This window comes from Diaporthe batatas, assembly GCF_019321695.1.
Source record: "Diaporthe batatas strain CRI 302-4 chromosome Unknown Contig00003, whole genome shotgun sequence".
Lineage (NCBI taxonomy): Eukaryota > Fungi > Ascomycota > Sordariomycetes > Diaporthales > Diaporthaceae > Diaporthe > Diaporthe batatas.
In genome coordinates, this window is record NW_025408550.1 from 3228473 (window position 1) to 3244848 (window position 16376).

The 16376-nt window shown below is 51.0% G+C and overlaps 5 protein-coding genes across 5 annotated transcripts; 3 read left to right on the forward strand and 2 right to left on the reverse strand.

Annotated features, from left to right (window-relative positions):
• Positions 1-534: 534 nt before the first annotated feature.
• Positions 535-2783, forward strand: KVR01_003586 (uncharacterized protein). The gene is made up of 8 exons (XM_044790004.1): positions 535-604; positions 676-1172; positions 1261-1344; positions 1406-1475; positions 1546-1941; positions 2026-2223; positions 2303-2440; positions 2531-2783. Exons 2-8 carry the CDS (start codon positions 739-741, stop codon positions 2753-2755), a joined length of 1545 nt encoding a protein of 514 aa, XP_044648601.1. The 5' UTR covers positions 535-604; positions 676-738; the 3' UTR covers positions 2756-2783.
• Positions 2784-4606: 1823 nt separating this feature from the next.
• KVR01_002506 (uncharacterized protein) lies at positions 4607-5841 on the forward strand (the record flags this gene model as incomplete). The annotated part of the gene is made up of 2 exons (XM_044790255.1): positions 4607-4898; positions 4961-5841. 2 exons carry the CDS (start codon positions 4607-4609, stop codon positions 5839-5841), a joined length of 1173 nt encoding a protein of 390 aa, XP_044647521.1.
• A 394-nt stretch (positions 5842-6235) lies between these two features.
• On the reverse strand, positions 6236-7772 carry KVR01_003059 (uncharacterized protein). The gene is made up of 5 exons (XM_044789697.1): positions 7568-7772; positions 6832-7500; positions 6735-6763; positions 6497-6586; positions 6236-6444 (listed from the first exon to the last, which is right to left on the reverse strand). The coding sequence occupies exons 1-5, from the start codon at positions 7689-7691 to the stop codon at positions 6388-6390; spliced, it is 969 nt and encodes a 322-aa protein (XP_044648074.1). The 5' UTR covers positions 7692-7772; the 3' UTR covers positions 6236-6387.
• Positions 7773-10717: 2945 nt separating this feature from the next.
• KVR01_002964 (uncharacterized protein) lies at positions 10718-11941 on the forward strand (the record flags this gene model as incomplete). Its single annotated transcript, XM_044787239.1, has 4 exons — positions 10718-10904; positions 11109-11630; positions 11739-11823; positions 11902-11941. 4 exons carry the CDS (start codon positions 10718-10720, stop codon positions 11939-11941), a joined length of 834 nt encoding a protein of 277 aa, XP_044647979.1.
• A 424-nt stretch (positions 11942-12365) lies between these two features.
• KVR01_003308 (uncharacterized protein) lies at positions 12366-15857 on the reverse strand (the record flags this gene model as incomplete). The annotated part of the gene is made up of 9 exons (XM_044784663.1): positions 12366-12610; positions 12807-12906; positions 12998-13176; positions 13248-13588; positions 14034-14316; positions 14630-14790; positions 14852-15083; positions 15160-15628; positions 15681-15857. 9 exons carry the CDS (start codon positions 15855-15857, stop codon positions 12366-12368), a joined length of 2187 nt encoding a protein of 728 aa, XP_044648323.1.
• Positions 15858-16376: the final 519 nt, after the last annotated feature.

The window sequence follows — 16376 nt, forward strand, 5'->3', positions numbered from 1 at the left end:
CTCACCACGGAGTGCAATGGGATTGCGTTCGTGTTTGTACTGTCAGCACTCCCGAAGATACTTGAATAAGAAGAGGTTGAGACTAAATGCAGAGATCTGCAAAGCACAGAGAGCTTTACACCCAAGACCGGAAAGATGGAATCACACGAGAAGCAGATGGAGACCTGCAGAGTGAGGAGCTGGGCTGTCGCCACCGGTAAAACCGATCAAATCCTTCATCAGAACACGATGCACTCCTACTGAACTGCACAGTACCCCCGACCTTAGTGGCATGGGTGTATCTATCAGGCCGCAGCCACCGCATTACGCTGGGAAATACACGCTGTCTACCAACTGTTCAGGAGTCTGTCTCTTAATTTACTGTCTGAATCAATTGCAATGGAAGAAACATGTGTACTCATTATGACTGCAGCACCAAGTATTTTGTGAAGTCGGTTGCGTGCATTGTATCGGACTCGAAGAATGCCGAGGGCCACAACCTGGGCATGCATAGAGTGACATCGTCTGATCAGCAATAGCACATCCGACTCCTCTCTTCTCACTCATCACATATATCCTGAGGTCGCTTCAAACTCTCGATTGACTTCTTGCTACATTGACGGAGGTAACTGCCCATCCTATTTAGGGTCCTGGCTATTGATAGTCAAGTTGTTAAATCCTTCACTACTTACCCAGATACTACTGCACTTGCACAACTACGGGCTAGCCGTCACCGACATCGCAGCGACGTTCTATCCTATGGATGCCTTCGATGTGCTACTGAGAACAACCAGCACCTCGGGGCTCGTTCTTCGAGGCGCAGTAGTTCTAGCCGCCATCGCGATCATCATATCCTTGATTCGAGCGGCCGCCTCCCCGTTGAGATCCACCCCCGGGCCCTTACTGGCACGCTTCAGTCGCATGTGGTACCTGAAGAAAGTCTGGACCGGAGAGCTGCCACGGATTAACGTCGATTTGCACCGCAGATATGGCCCGGTGGTCCGGATTGCTCCAAATGAATACTCGCTTGACGACCCTGCCGCAGTCAAAACCATCTACGGTCTGGGAACCACATTCACAAAGGGGCCATGGTACACCGCAAGCGGTCTCCCTTTCAAGAAGGACTGGAACATGTTCCAGATTCCCGAGAATGACAAGCATATCCTGATCAGGAAGAAGCTAGCGGGATTGTAGTATGTCAATTCTACTTCGGGGGTTACACAGAGCAAGTTGATCAAGTTGCAAAATGCAACAATCACTGACAACATCAATGGCGAGCAGTACAATGTCATCTTTGATGAAGATGGAAGCACAAGTTGACCAATGCATTGACTTAATCGAGACGAGATTCCGCGAGATCGCTCGGTGAGTGACGATGGGAAAGCAGCCATTACAACATGTGGAAGCTGATTGTTGGCGAATAAAGGAGCGGAACGGCCATGGACTTGCAGGAATGGATGCAGTTCTATGCCTTCGATGTTATTGGAAACATAACAGTAAGAGTACTCTATTCCGAATGACCTCACCATGTCCATCTTATGCGATTAATGTTTATGATAAACACAGGTAGCGAAGCGCTTCGGGTTTCTCGACGCTGGCCGAGATGAAATGAACCTCATCCGGTCTCTCGACTTCTTCCTCGTCTACGCAGCCCGTGTCGGTATATATCCAGAGCTGCACAAGTTTCTGTTTCTATACGGGGCCACAGGTGCTCAGGCAATGGTCAAGATTATCAAGTTCGTAAGGGAAGAAATGGAGCAATATGAATCTGACAAACCGATCGGCGATGACTTCTTCCTGGCGCGTGCATTGCGGCTGCACAAGGAAAAGCCCGACTACTTCACAGACGTTGAGATCTATAACACCGCCGCAGCGAATATTAACGCTGGAAGTGATACAACGAGCATTAGTCTCACAGCTATTATGTGGAATCTGTTGAAGCATCCTGAGTCTTTTGCCAAGGTATGAACAAGAGTTCAGACTTGCCACCCTTGACAGATGATTTAGAGCTTGAGGGTAACCGAGTCTGACGCTTATGTGGAATAGCTACGGGCCGAAATCGACACGAAGATATCGAATGGAGAGGCCAGCGAGAGTCTTACGTTCAGCGACACGCAGAAGATGCCTTATCTCCAGGCAGTCATCAAGGAGGCTTTGAGGCTGCATCCTGCGGCGGGCCTTCCGATGCAGAGAGTAGTTCCCAAGGGAGGAGCTCAGCTCGCGGGTCTATTCTTTCCAGAGGGAGTAAGTTTCTCGTTGACATGGCATGCTGAGTTGGGCCCACAATGAGTCCCTCTAGCTAACCAGACTTGCCAATATTTAGACATATGTCGGAATCAACTCTTGGGTCGCACACCGCAACTCAGAAGTCTTTGGCAGTTGCGTTGATGACTTCAGGCCGGAAAGATGGCTAACTGATGACGAGGAGACCAATCTTAAGATGGATCGATACTTTCTGACGGTGCGGCTTGTCCCTTTCCACACCTGCCTTGGCACCCGGTACAAGAACATTGACTGCAGATGATGATTGCTAACGCCACATGTTTTCCAGTTTGGGCACGGTGCCAGGACTTGTTTGGGCAAAAACATATCAATGATGGAGATATGCAAGGTTATTCCTCAGCTGGTTCGAAAGTTTGACTTCCAGCTGGCAGATCCAAACGCGGAGCTGAAAACATACAACGCATGGTTTGTGAAGCAGGCCGATCTGAAGGTCACGGTGAGCGAGAGGGAGCTGTGTTCTTCCCTAACGCATCAGCAAGTCCCACTGCACTGAATTACCTGTCCTCTCAGGACCTCGGGAGTTTGTTCTTGTCCATTGCTACCATACAACTACGTGATGCCAAGAGCGGAAGATTGGAATATGTGGTTTCGCTTCTATTCCGTATACGTCCGAGGACATATATGGAATATGTAGCAACCATAAATATGGAATGGAAAATAGTCGCTTGAAATAACTAGGTCTCGCCCTACCTCACCTCAACCGTCGAAGTCACCCAGCGCCCGGTCCACTCGGTGAAGAATTTGCGACGGGTTCCTATCGTCTAGTCAGTCCACCATGCAGCTTTTTTTTATGGTTCAATCAGTGGATGGGACGAGTTTGATATCTTGTAGTCCTTAGGCAATTGTTTGGGAACCTCGGCCGTTATCCTCCCGGGTATAGCTAACCCGATCTTGCATTTCCAGGCGGTGGGGAATGAGGTGCAATCCCTCGGTACTCGATGACAATCACGCGTGCTTCTCAGGCGCGAGTCATTTCATCGATACCGATCCTGCTCCCCGGCAGAGATCACATACCTTCCCTATTAGGAACAGATTGATGAACTGCCGCTAGCTGGGCTCGTTACCGGGACCCAGTCCGATGCCACCCAAACCGACTGCTAACTAGGGCTTACGGTAAGCGTCGCGGCACCTTTCTTTGTTGGCCCCCCTTTTTCTCACTCGAATTGGTCTTCTTGTTGACGTCGGCCCCTGTTCTCTTCGCCGATAAGCATCAACCACCAACCCAAGAGGGCAGGTAGCTATCACTGGAGCACCACCAGGTGGTATTCCTGCATGCAAGAATCGGCCAAGAAAGCTTGAACCAAAGCTTGTGCTGTGACAAAAGCTTGTTCCGCTTCGACTGGGGTCTTCCACTGTTCAAGTTAGCCTCACTGGAACGACATCACATGGTTGATTCCCACACCATCTTCAAGGACGCGCCCACGGGTGGCCGTCGACATGGGCATTGGTTTACGGGGGATTGACAAGTGCGACTGTGTGGCTCAATAATCGAACTGTCCTGACCAGTTTCACCCGAGAAGGACCTCTTGGACACCTGTGCATACAAACACCGCAGGCGACGGACAGGACTTTGCGATTTGATTTCCCATCAATGATGTCACTACATGAAGCTGTGTACCTAAGCAGGGGAGGCCCGCTGATGGAGAGTCTCTTGATGTGCTGAATTTGCTTCCGTCTGCTGAAGAATCGTTGACTACAATGACTACAACGAGTGGAGGTGGGGACAGGCGTTTAGAACCCACCTGGGCAGGGAAGAACCACAAAGTTATAGCGGCAGTCGAATACCTACTTAAGTAGGTAACTAAGTAAGTACTATATTTCTCTTAGGCGCGAGAAGTTCTTCTCTGAGGTCGAGTCCAATATCCTTCACAAATTCATTTGAAGCCTGGACTATTCTGACGCAACCTAATTGAAAGTTGACATTTGAGTTCCCTTACTTACGAGAGAGAATCTGGAAGAAGAAGGTGACGTGCTTTAAGCGCGTGTATTGTCAGACCCCAGGAACACTGCCGGGCACCAGTGCTCCACACTGCAGCTATACCCAGGTATCCTGGTAAACCCCGTGTTCCTGAGCAGTCCGAGATAAGCAAAGCACACCATACTACAATGGATAAAAGAACGAAGCCGTTAATGCTCACCTTCCTTTTCCGTATAGGACAACCATGAATAACCAACATCACGGCCAAGCGTGTGACCGGTATATTCTTGGGCACGGCCTGCGAGGTCCACATGTGCAGGCCCAGTATAAATACCTGTCCAGCCGGCCGTTCAAAGAATACCTAAGCGATACCAATCCTTTGCTTCAAGCATCTTTTGCCTCTAGGTCTTGTCTTATATACCAACAATGTTGTTCGTCGCCTGCCTTTCCGTAGCTGCCGTGGCAGTGTCCGCGGCTCCGCTGGAGAACCGAGCTGCGGCGATCGCCCTGCCGTTGAAGAAACACGTCAATGTCACATCGATCAGCAACATCGTCCAGAAAGGCCACGCCCGCATCAGCGCGATCAATGGAGAGCAGGCAGCTCCTGCCGCCCGCGCCGTGCAGGTTAGCTCCGGCACGGTCACCAACGAGGACGTTACATATGTTGCCGCGGTCACCATTGGTGGTAAATCCTATGATCTGATCGTCGACACTGGATGTAAGTCGTTCTCGGACAATCTATGGTTGAGGTGCTTTGAACTGATGCGGGACCCTCTCCAGCTTCAAACACCTGGTGTGGTGCTCAGAGCGCATGTGAGAAGTCCTCGACTGGCAAGTCTACTGGCGGCACAGTCTCTGTCACCTACGGCAGTGGTTCATTTTCCGGAACTGAGTACACGGACACGGTCAGCTTCGGCGGCCTGACCGTCTCTTCCCAGTCGATCGGTTCCGCTTCCACCTCGTCAGGATTCAGTGGCGTGGACGGAATCATCGGGTTTGGTCCTGTCGGTCTTACCTCGGGAACTGTTTCCAACGCCAACACAGTTCCGACTTTCCTTGACAACCTGAAGAGCCAGGGGTCTATTTCAACTGAAGTCCTTGGTGTTTCCTTCAAGCCCGAAAGCGGTAGTGATACAGATGATGCCAACGGCGAGCTGACCCTCGGCGGCACCGATTCGTCGAAGTACACTGGCACGCTCACCTACTTCCCCAAGCTCACGAGTGGCTCTGCTGCCGCCTACTGGGGCATCTCAATTGCCAGCTTCACCTACGGCTCTCAGACCCTCGCGTCGAGCGCGTCTGGCATCGTCGACACCGGCACCACGCTGATCTACATCCCGAGCTCGGCCTACTCCGCGTTCCTGTCGGCGACCGGTGGCAAGACTGACAGCTCGTCCGGGCTTGCTGTCTTTACCACTAAGCCGACTGCGAATTTCGGTATCAAGTTTGGTTCGACGACTTACACCCTGACGCCAGCCCAGTACCTCGTTCCCACTGCTCAGTACAGCGTCTTCGGCCTCACCTCTGGCAAGTACTACGCCTGGATCAACAACGGCGGCAGCTCAGGTGTCAACACAATTATTGGCCAGAAGTTCCTCGAGAACTACTACTCGGTTTACGATACTACCAACTCTCGCATCGGCTTTGCTACTGCTGCCTAAAATCCATGTGAGAGCTTGGCTTGAGTCGTTGGTTTGATGCAGTGAATGTAAAGCTTCTAGTCAGACCCCGTCTGATGAGCGGAAGAGGGCTCTTGTTCGTCTAGGCCTAGATTTTCATTACATTTACACTACTTTCTAGGCCAAAAGTGCCTCAGTATATACATGTGAATAGTTACGATATCTGATAGGACACGAATCACATTAGCGAGCTTCCCAACTAGTTGATGTGAAAGAAACCTTGGAACCAGTTTGCAGCGGCACTGGCTCAACCTCGAGAAAAATGGATGCTGAGCATCCCGACCTAGGTGCTGACGAGCTGTCTTTTCCGTGTGTCTTTATCAGGGCACGGAGTGGACGGGAACCTCAACTAAGCAGGTGCGTGGCCTAAAAGTCACACGAAGCAGCATAGAGTATGTTCTGGCCTGTGTCTAGTACGAACTATCCTCGCAATTGTTATCATAAACGATCATCCATATAACAGGCACAGAATCTCCACGAAAGCACCCCTAGCCAACCATTCACAAAGTAACCACGACTCGGATGTAGCTATAGCTTAGCATATTCATCGCATGTTTCTATGAGTTTGCGCTTGGTTCCGGGCTCCTGACGCAGGTCAGTGGTTAGGTCTTGTCTCAGAGATGAGTATTCAACTTACTAGTGCACTGTGTCCAGCATCATCGATCCAATGAAGCCTAGACTCAGGAAACGCCTTGAATAATTCCCACGCGGTGATAGGCGGACAAACCTGGTAATCCTTAGCAAGTTTCACAAGATCAGGTTGCTATGCCGTGGAAAATTATCCATAGGGATTGATACTGCCCCGTAATCATCTTGGTCGAATTGATCTGTTTTGGAATTCGGTCTGAGGTGGGACACCTCGACTCATCACTTACCACGTCGTAACGGCCTTGCACCAATGTAGCTTTACCAGAGAATCAGCATTTTGCCCGTAGAACAGTGTTAATGTATCCAAGAACAAAACATTCTTACTTGGTAAATGACGGATTTTGTCAACATTTGCCTTTTTCAGCAGCTGACCCTCTTCCAGAAAGGCGCCATTTGTGAAGTAATGTGCCTCGATCCGTGCGTGGGCAAGCAAGTAAGACTCATCGTCAAGCTGCTTGAGTGCATCAGCACTTGGATAGAGGGTGCTGATGGAAAGCTCCCATTTGTTCCAAGCCTTGGCCGCAGGAAGGCTGATCTTCGGGTCGTCTGAAAGCAACCGTTTCAAGTAGGACTCGACATGGTTCTTCCTCTCTTCATCTGGAAGAAAGTTGATGAACTCGTCAAATGCATCGGGCCACATGATGCTAGCGCCTTCAATTAGAGACCATTTGAGCTCGAGCTGGCGAACAGCGAAGATGCCTCTGAGGATGAGGGAGCCGACGGATCCAGGATGGGTCTGGGCATAGGCCAGGGCAAGGGTCGAGCCCCACGAGCCTCCAAATACCACGTGCCATTTCTCAATCTTGAGGTGGCGCCGGAGTCTCTCGATGTCTTCCACCAAGTGCCACGTGGTGTTCTCGCGAGTCTCGGCGTTGGGCCGGGATTTCCCACAGCCTCGCTGGTCTAATAACACAACTTGGTATTGCTCTGGGTCGAAGAAAGCTGTGTTGCTCTTTGAGATGTGACCGCCTGGTCCTCCATGGAGATATATCGCTGACCCGCAGACATGGAACCATCAGTCTCGCCATCTTTTCCAATGGGTAAGGGTCAGCGGAGATACCTGGCTTCCCGTCTTTCTTGCCGTATTGCTCATAGTATAACTCATGGATGGAGTCAACACGGAGCCAGTCGACGTGCCATGCGTCCTCATGAGCATACCCGCTGGGCTGAGCCTGTTGCGCCATGTTGCTCGGGATGCCGCGGCAGAGAGCTTGTATCAGGTGGCGGAGGAGAGTAATACGCGGCTTTGAATGCTCGGCGCTAACTGGAAGCTGAGATCATTGATGACACTCTTGCAATTGCGGCTTCACTATTTGCTTGCTTACTAAGCCATAGATCCCCCACATAAGCAAATGCAGGAATTACGCGCGATTCAGGCCGATAACAACCTGTAGCCAGATAGGTACAGTTCTCGATTTAGCAGACCGGCAAAACTGGACATCCTTACATGTGAGACTACAAGACGTTTTCTCACATGTCCTACTTACTAGTCACGGTTACTAGTCACTGTGTTCAGAGGTCTGCTTTGCCATCACTCACACCCTGTCCGACCTTCAATGTTGTCATGACAGGCAGGCACTACCTAGTTACTAGTAGTGTATTGAAGAACGTCGGCAGGAGATCCGCGCCGTGCAAGCCGAGCACGATGGCCAACGAGACATAAAAGCTCTTGCCCAGATGCACAAGCCGAATAGCGTCTTTCGCGAAAACTAACAGCTGAGGTTGGCCCAGATAATCGGGCCTGGGGATTTCTAGCTATTTCAACCCCGGCCCCCCCCCCCTCTAGTAGGTATCCATTGAATCAATGATCATGGTGAGATTGGGGTAAGATGGCGTCTAGAATAAGGATGATACTACCCTGCCACCTCTCGGGTTTGTACAGGCATGAATGGCCTGGCCAATGAAAGTCTCAAGTACGTTGCCGTGATTGCCAAGAAGCTGAATGCAATGCCTGAACAAAATCGGCAGATTCGTGCGTGGAACCAGTTTTTGAAAATCTCATTTTGCTTTTCGGCATGGTCGGATGCATCTGTTATCCTTTGCGCGTGGTAGCTTAAATGCGACGAACCGACTTCGAGACTCTCCAGCCTGGGGCGTCCGGTCCGTTCTCATGAGTACCTAGGTAGTTAGCAGAGGCCGCCCGGGGGCCAGACGTGATGTTAACAAGGTACTTGCCGTGACGCTCCCGAAGAGCTATTACTTCAGCATAGAGGACGATGGCAGAGGCAGAGTTGAATCCGCCGTTGTAATAGCATGTGTCATAATAGGATCGCCAAGGGATTGCTAAATACGAATTACCAGCAGGCTGGGCAAAGTCATGTGCATGCTGCGATCCCACCTCACCCGAGGGATGTTGGAGGCAAATGTGGACCCCTCTCAAGGACAAGAGTCGGCGCCAAGAGCTCCCTTGATCCTATGCGGGGCCAGAAGACAAACGACACACTCCGAGCCCAGAATCTAGGCCTGATGCTAATTCCAGAGCTCACAAAGTGAAGGAGTATTGTCCCGAAAGTTTCCTTGACCGACATGGTTTTGACAAAGGACATGCCCTCACGTATGATCTGAATAAGACAAATGTTTATCCGCAAACCCCATTGACCTGTCAAAACCCCTGGCTGTCAACTGACTGAATGATCGGATAGACTTCATACACTGTTGTAAATAGACAGGCGCATACGGGACCCCCATGACAAGCCCAGACCGAGCAAAGCTAAAAGAAAAAGCCCCAGAAATAACCAGGCAACAAGCAGACAGCAATTGCAGGGGAAAGCTGACGCTAAAACTGTGCGCCGCCCAGGTGGTGGGCCACACTACTCTAGCTCCCTGCGATATCAGAAGCATTTTCTTTTTTTCTTGGGTAGTACTCGGTAAAACAGACGTTGCCAATTGATTGAGGTGGAATTTCAAGTGCGAAGCTACGAACAGACTGATGCCGGGAATCTGCTGCCTGTGGCCCATTGCTGGTGTAACTTGGTCTTTGGTGAAATAATACCAGTTGACCCCACGTTTCCTAATGCCCAAGCCAACCTGGGGAACACACGGCCATTTCTTTATGGCCTGAGGGACCCTTGCCGAATCAGCATCGCCATTTGAACCAGGATAGGTGGCCAATATAGTTGGAGCCAAAGCTACTTCCGAGTCTTGCAAGGTCTGCTTGAGCCGCGAATCACGCGATTTACAGTCTGTTGGGCACATGCTCCGCGTGGTGGCGGCACTCTCGGAGACTGGAATTGTGATGCATTTCAGGTCACGGGTCAGCATGATTAAAGATGAGCCCCGTATAGTAAGCAGTGAAAATAAGTGGCTGTGCAAGGAGATATGCTGTTCCATTGCACTAGGCTGATGTGACGATCGCGACCTCGGGAACGACGAGTGGTCCCGCCGAGTGCTGGCGCCCCTGTCGGGGTGCCGACCTACACTCCCGTCTCGGGCACACCTTTACACGCGATGTGCATCTCATCGTGACCGGTTCCGCCGCAAGCATGACACGCGCCTCGATAATGGAGCCCAAGCAAGTGTGCATACTATCAGGCCAAGATAGTAACAAGACTTTTCCAAGCTTAGGAAACGGCAGGCGCCAAGGTCAGTTCCAGACACGCACACCACACCACATCACCGTCGAGTCCGCATTTTACAATTTCACAATTTCTCCTAGGCTGAGGTTTCATTTCCGAATGTTCGTCATAGTCATGCCATCAGCTTCAAGTGAACTCTATCTTTATCTTTGTTTCACTAGGTGAAAACAAACCCGTACCTTGGCCTAGCCGGGTGTAGGTTTGCCAAGCTACCTACTTAAGTACTTAGGTAGGGCGGCCACGACATGCATGGCATGGTACCTAGGTAGTTCCTTGGCAACCTGTAGACCCAGCCTGCCGGTCCTCACCCAACGTCGGCTACATCACGACTTTTCGGTATTTCTACTTTTCCTGTCGCGTGGACAGGGCGAAGGCCCACTGATACCCCTTAGGATAGCCCGGGCAGACGAAATGGGGTTGTCACAGCTAGGGTAGTCAGAGGAGCAAAGGCCGAGAAACTCAATCCTGCCGCCAGAAGCGATGATGAATTATATAAATCCCCTCAGTATCCTACTTAAGGCTAAGGAATGACACCCGTCTTCTTCTGGAAGCTTTTGCTTGTAAACCTTCGCTGACTGTTCCACCTACCGGGCCTTTTCACGCACCACAGTCCTCACAACAGCCTCCAAGTCAAAATGCTTAGACATAGCTTGGTAGTCGCCTTGTCGCTGGCCACAGCCACTCTCGGCTGTGCGACACACAATTACCACGCGCAGCTGGCAAAGCGACAAGACGGGGCCAACGGGGGCAACTCATCAACTGGCCCGGAAGCCAGCGATTGGAGCTACGATGCATCGTTCGACTGGGGAAGAGTCAGCGCAGGTGAGAACTCCTAATTGATTTGCAGCGCACCGAACGAGCCGACTTCGCGGGTGCAGACCGAGTTCGACAACGTACTTAGGTACACAGCTAGGCTTCTCCTGGCGTGACTTGCCGTTAGTCCCGGCGTTCACCAAGCCTGAAGCTTGTCTCGCATTGGCAATGAGTATCCAAAAGCGTACATTTCATCTAATTGGGTTTTGCTAGAGTACGAACTTTGCCAAGCTGGGACACAGCAGTCTCCAATTGCGCTCAGCCTCAACAATGGGCTATCTTTGAATCACATTCCTACGTTCAACTATCCCAATGAGACATCGGGGAAATTTTGGAACTGGGGTTACGGTCCTGCTTTTACTTTGGAGCACGAGGAGGGAGTCTATACTGACAACCCATCCGTGACCTACGACAACGAGACTGTGTACCTTATCGGCTGGCACATTCATACCCCGGCTGACCACTCGATAAACAACTACCGCACCCGTGCTGAGCTGCATCTCGTGCACGTCGACGCCGAGGGCCACGAGAAGGCAGTCTTTGCCATCATGCTTGATCCAGGGAACACCAATGATGCTTTCGTGGACCAGTTCATTTCGCCTCTGATTAGGTTCAACGACACCCAGGAAGTGGACACGACCCTGTCTCTGCCTGAGGCTCTTGCGAGCGTGGCGAGGTTCAATGAGTTCTGGTCATACGAGGGCAGCCTGACAAGCCCTCCTTGCCACGAAGGGAGTAAGTTGCCCCCCCAACTTTCAAGCAGAAAGGCCTTCGGGCGAATCTCTCATCATGATTGAACTTTTCAAAATGTCCCATCCCATCAGCTGACTCTGAAAATCAAAGTTCGATGGTTTGTAGCACGACAGGTGATGTTTACAAGCAACGACCAAATGCAAAGGATTTTGGCCGCAAGCACGTACAGTGCTAGGTAAGACCTTCCTTTTCCTCTGTGATGCAATCTCTCAAACATAGTCTGTTGTCTGATGCTAACCTGGGGCGCCTATAGGGAAGAGCAGATGGTGTGGCAGCATAGAATCAATGAGTAAGAGTGGAGAGAGACCGTGTGGGGGGGGGGGGGCTCGTTCACAATTTCTTGTACATTACCGCAAGGTCTGACCCTGCGTTGGACTGTATTCTTTTCATGACATACTTGTAGACGCGAGGACTTCAAACCCCTCAAATGCACATAACTGGCTTCGCTTCTATTCCACATATATCCAGTGACATACATAGCGCCTTCATACGGTGGTAAACTCTTAAGACCCAGCGTTTGAAAACAATAGTGTGTCTAAAACTATAGTTAAATACTACTTAAGTCATTATTCTCGGACCCCTGTGTACATAGGTAACTGATACAGAAACCTTTCAAAGTGCTAGTGGCTTAGAAAACATGCCGACATTGCAAGGGCAATGAAACTTTTCATGAGCGCACAAGACGAGCCCTCATCACCGTGACAAGACTAATAAAATCTAGCGCACGATGGTAGAGGTGGAGGCGTTGGCGGTACTGTTATTCTGGACCACCAGCCGGTTGGAAAGCCTGAATTGCCAGTCTTGTGCATTTTCACGGTCGCCAAAGGTCTTCAACGCTCGGCCAAGGATTCGGTATTGACCATTCAAGATCGGCGTTCCATCGCTATAATTGCTGCTGACGCTTGCCTGGAAGGTGTTCAAGCTTCGTGGGTAGTAGGCGAAAGGGTACGGATAGTACACATCTAAGTTCATATCAGCATACCGCCCGTCACGTATATATATCCAATAAAGCTAGAGAGAAAAACGTGCGGCTGTGGGCAATGTGTTCCCACTCTTATGTCTTCGCGCGATAACGAGTGACAAACAACGGCCGCAGGAAGATGTTCCTGGATTCAACAGCGCCAAACCCATGCGAACCGCTGAGATAAAGATACGTACCGTTCAGAGCGTCATAGAATTGAAGTGAGCCGAACCAGTTGTTCTTTCCAGCGACTTGAGGGTAGACCCAATCGGACTCCTTCCAGTCTACACTGACAAGCTGTTTCCAAGAAACAAAGATGTCAGTCCCGTTGTAGAAAAGCAAAAGAACGCTGGCGTCAAAATCAGTCCCAAGGGAATGGCATACTTACATCAAAACTGTGCTCACGTGTAGCCCAGAGCATGTTATAGTACAAAACCGGGGTTCCCTGGTTCAAGTCAAAGACACGGCCGTCCTCGAAAGTATCGCCGTAACCACCAGCGCCGAAATATACCGGGACGCCACGATCGAGTTCCCATGTCTTGGCATCATGTAGCGACCCATAAACACCTATGTGGAAAATGTGAGTCAGAGATAGAAGTATGACAGTAAAATAGATCGAAAAAGATATTTATACTTACCTAAATAAGTGGCTTTCAGAGCCTCACCATTGTCGCCGACGATATGAATGAATCCGCCGTAAATAGGCAATACTGAAGCATCGATATCAATGGGAGCAGTGAAGACCACATCAAAAGTGGCCTTGCCCCCAGTGGGAACCGTGATCGTTGACACAGAAAAGTTGGCACTTGCCTGGCCGAAGTCTGTCTGAAGAATAGGATCTTGTCCCACCCAATTCACGGGGTTCATTGTCATACAGGCAGGGCCGGATTCATGACTGATAGAGTAGGTGACTGGTTCAGCTCCGTTGTTTGAGATGGTAATTGTGTGTTGGCCGGTGAAGTGGTCTGTGTCATTGAGGCTGAGAGTCGCCGGAAAAATTGAAGTGTTGTATGACACAACCTTATAGGCATCAATGAGACCGGCACCGGCCTGCCCGATATGTCTGGAGGAACAATTTGTGGGTTAATCAGAAGAAACAGGAAGGGAGGCGTTGTGGGGATCGATGCGAAGTGGGAGGCACGTACGCTTGCAGAGTTGTGCTGCCATTGTGGTGGAGGACAGGGGAGCCACTCGAGGCAAGACGAGTGTGCGCTACTTGGGCCGCATTAGAGCCGAGACCGGATCGTCCCCCAACAGACTGGTAAAATAAGGCGGCCACACCGGCGATGTACGGTGTGGCCATGCTGGTTCCTGAGAGAACTGCCCAGCTGCCCTTGGATGTTGGCCACGTGGACAAAATTTGACCACCTAGCTTGTCAGAATCGTAGTTATTCATCATGTGTGTCTTCTTGATCAATCTCAACTCACCAGGTGCAGATATCTCAGGCTTCTGCCTCACGTCCAAAGTCGGTCCCCATGAACTAAAGTCGTTGATCATGTTTGTGAAGGAGTCAACTCCGATCGCAGCCGCGGGATCATATTTGAACTCAAAGGTCACGTTCCCGCCCGCAAGGATTTGGTTCTTCAACCAGACCCCATCATCATAGTTGATACTGGCGAAGCCGACAGCCTGCCCTTGTGTATAGAGGATCCGAGAGGGACGGTCGTAGAGCCTGTCCTCCCAGTTCACCAAGAATACCCAGGTGGCTTTATCGATGAGAGCAGAGTCCATGACCTGCCAGGATCCGTCTGCACAAACTCCATTCCGCCCACGAGGCTACATATGTAGTAAGTCTTGTCAGTTCCCCCGCCATTTGAACCCATTGGACACGAAAGCGTGATTAGGAAGGCTTCAGTCAACATACCAGCACGGCAACGATATCTGGTGATAGAGCTCCATCCCAAGGCACCTCTAGAGAGCAGATATCCGGAGGGTCTAGAGGAATATATGCCGAGAAGGTCCCCGTCAAGTTCCAGTTCTTGGCAGCAGAGTCCAGGTAAACTACCGTTCTTGACTCGCCACTTGTTGACCTGGCCACAACGGAATAGGCAACCTGCTGTGTCGATTGAACACTGCCGACTGCGAGGGCACCGTATCCATTGCCGAGGCTGCTGGTGAAGAATGGACCACGCTGTCCAGCGTTTCCTGCTGCAACAGAGGCGAAAACACCCTGACTCGTACTAGCACACCAGGACTAAGTTATCCACACGTCAAGCAACAGTGACCCGGATAGATCCTTACATTCTGGTGACAACCAGGGCAGAGAGGATTTCTGGGAATCCTTGACTCGAGCCAAGCGAAGCGGTAATGATATCAGCGCCGTCCTCGAAAGCCCGAATTAAAGCCATGGCGATGATGTCCTCGGTAGTACCATCCTCGCACCCAAAGACCTTGTAGGCTCTCAGGGTAGCTCCGGGTGCAACGCCAGGCAATTCACCATTGGAACTGCCAGCAATTCCGGCTACATGTGTACCTAGGCGAAATTCAGCGGTGCACCGCCTTCGCAAGGTCGACGAACACGGCAGGCCAGTAAGGACAGTACGACTTACCGTGGCCAAGGCAGTCAATTGGATCTTCATCTGGAAAGAGAACATCCGGAGAGCTTGCACTGTAGTTGTCTCCGACGAAATCGTATCCAGACTCGACCTTGAAGCCCGTGCCAAAGCCGCCACCAAGAGAGGGATGAAGATAGTCGATGCCACTATCAACTACAGCTATCACAACGCCTTTTCCATCATACCCCAGAGCATGAACATCTTTGACACGGGTTAGATTGTGAGGGCTCCATTGGCTAAAGTTCGCGACAGTAGACTCAATCTTCGGGCTGGCGTAGACAGTTGCGACGGGCCACAGGTTTACAACCCCAGGCAACGCCTTGATTTCCTCTAGATCTGTCGCAGCAGTGTCGCTGGCTAAATCAAACGACGCGCCATGAAAGATGCTGGAGGTGAAGTTGAGAGCGGCTTTGGCAGTGACATTAGTGTCCTGAGCGACGCTCTGATAGAAGCCCTCGGTATTCTATCGTGCTGCAGTGAGCGGAGGACACTAGACAATAGAAGGTCGCTCGTACCATGGAGCCGTCGCGAGCTCGAAACTTTTCAGAGCCAGCTTCTGAGAATTCGACTACATATCGTGCCCGGAGAGGCACGTTGGAGGGGTCAACGGGTTCGAGACCAGTGTCCGGATCTTGGACCTGAGCGAGCACAAAGCCGCTGAGGAGAAGAGCTGGCACCACAGTGAGTAACATCGTCGTTTATGTTGACAGAACAAGCGTTATCTCAGGCAAGGCCCATTGCTGATCGCATCGTGGGGCTTCGCTCTTATATCGCAGCTCTCATTCGCACTTGAGCACTTCAGGTGAGCTTATTAGGGCCGTGGAAATTGAAGGCTCTTAGCATAGCTGGTCCTGAAACTGGCCTTGGGCGGCCCACTTGTCAACGCAAAAGTCCAATGAGCTTGGAAGAACCATTCGTTGGCGCCGAATCAATAGCTTGTCTGCCAATAATTGCGCAAAACAGGCATTGCAAGTTACCACCTTCTGTTCCTGGTGATCCGTAGCGGTGCAATCCTTCCAAAGCCCCATCGAAACATACATGGCCAGATGCACCCGCGTGTTGATGTCTGCATCTGGCGAGAAAGGGAAATTAATCCGTGGATTCTCAGGGGCTGAATCGGATCTACTGCCTTGGTTCTTGCTTCCGAGCCTCAAGCGCGTCTGCCGAATGTTGGAAGAGCATGGTATTACCACGAAATCGACGCCAAGGAA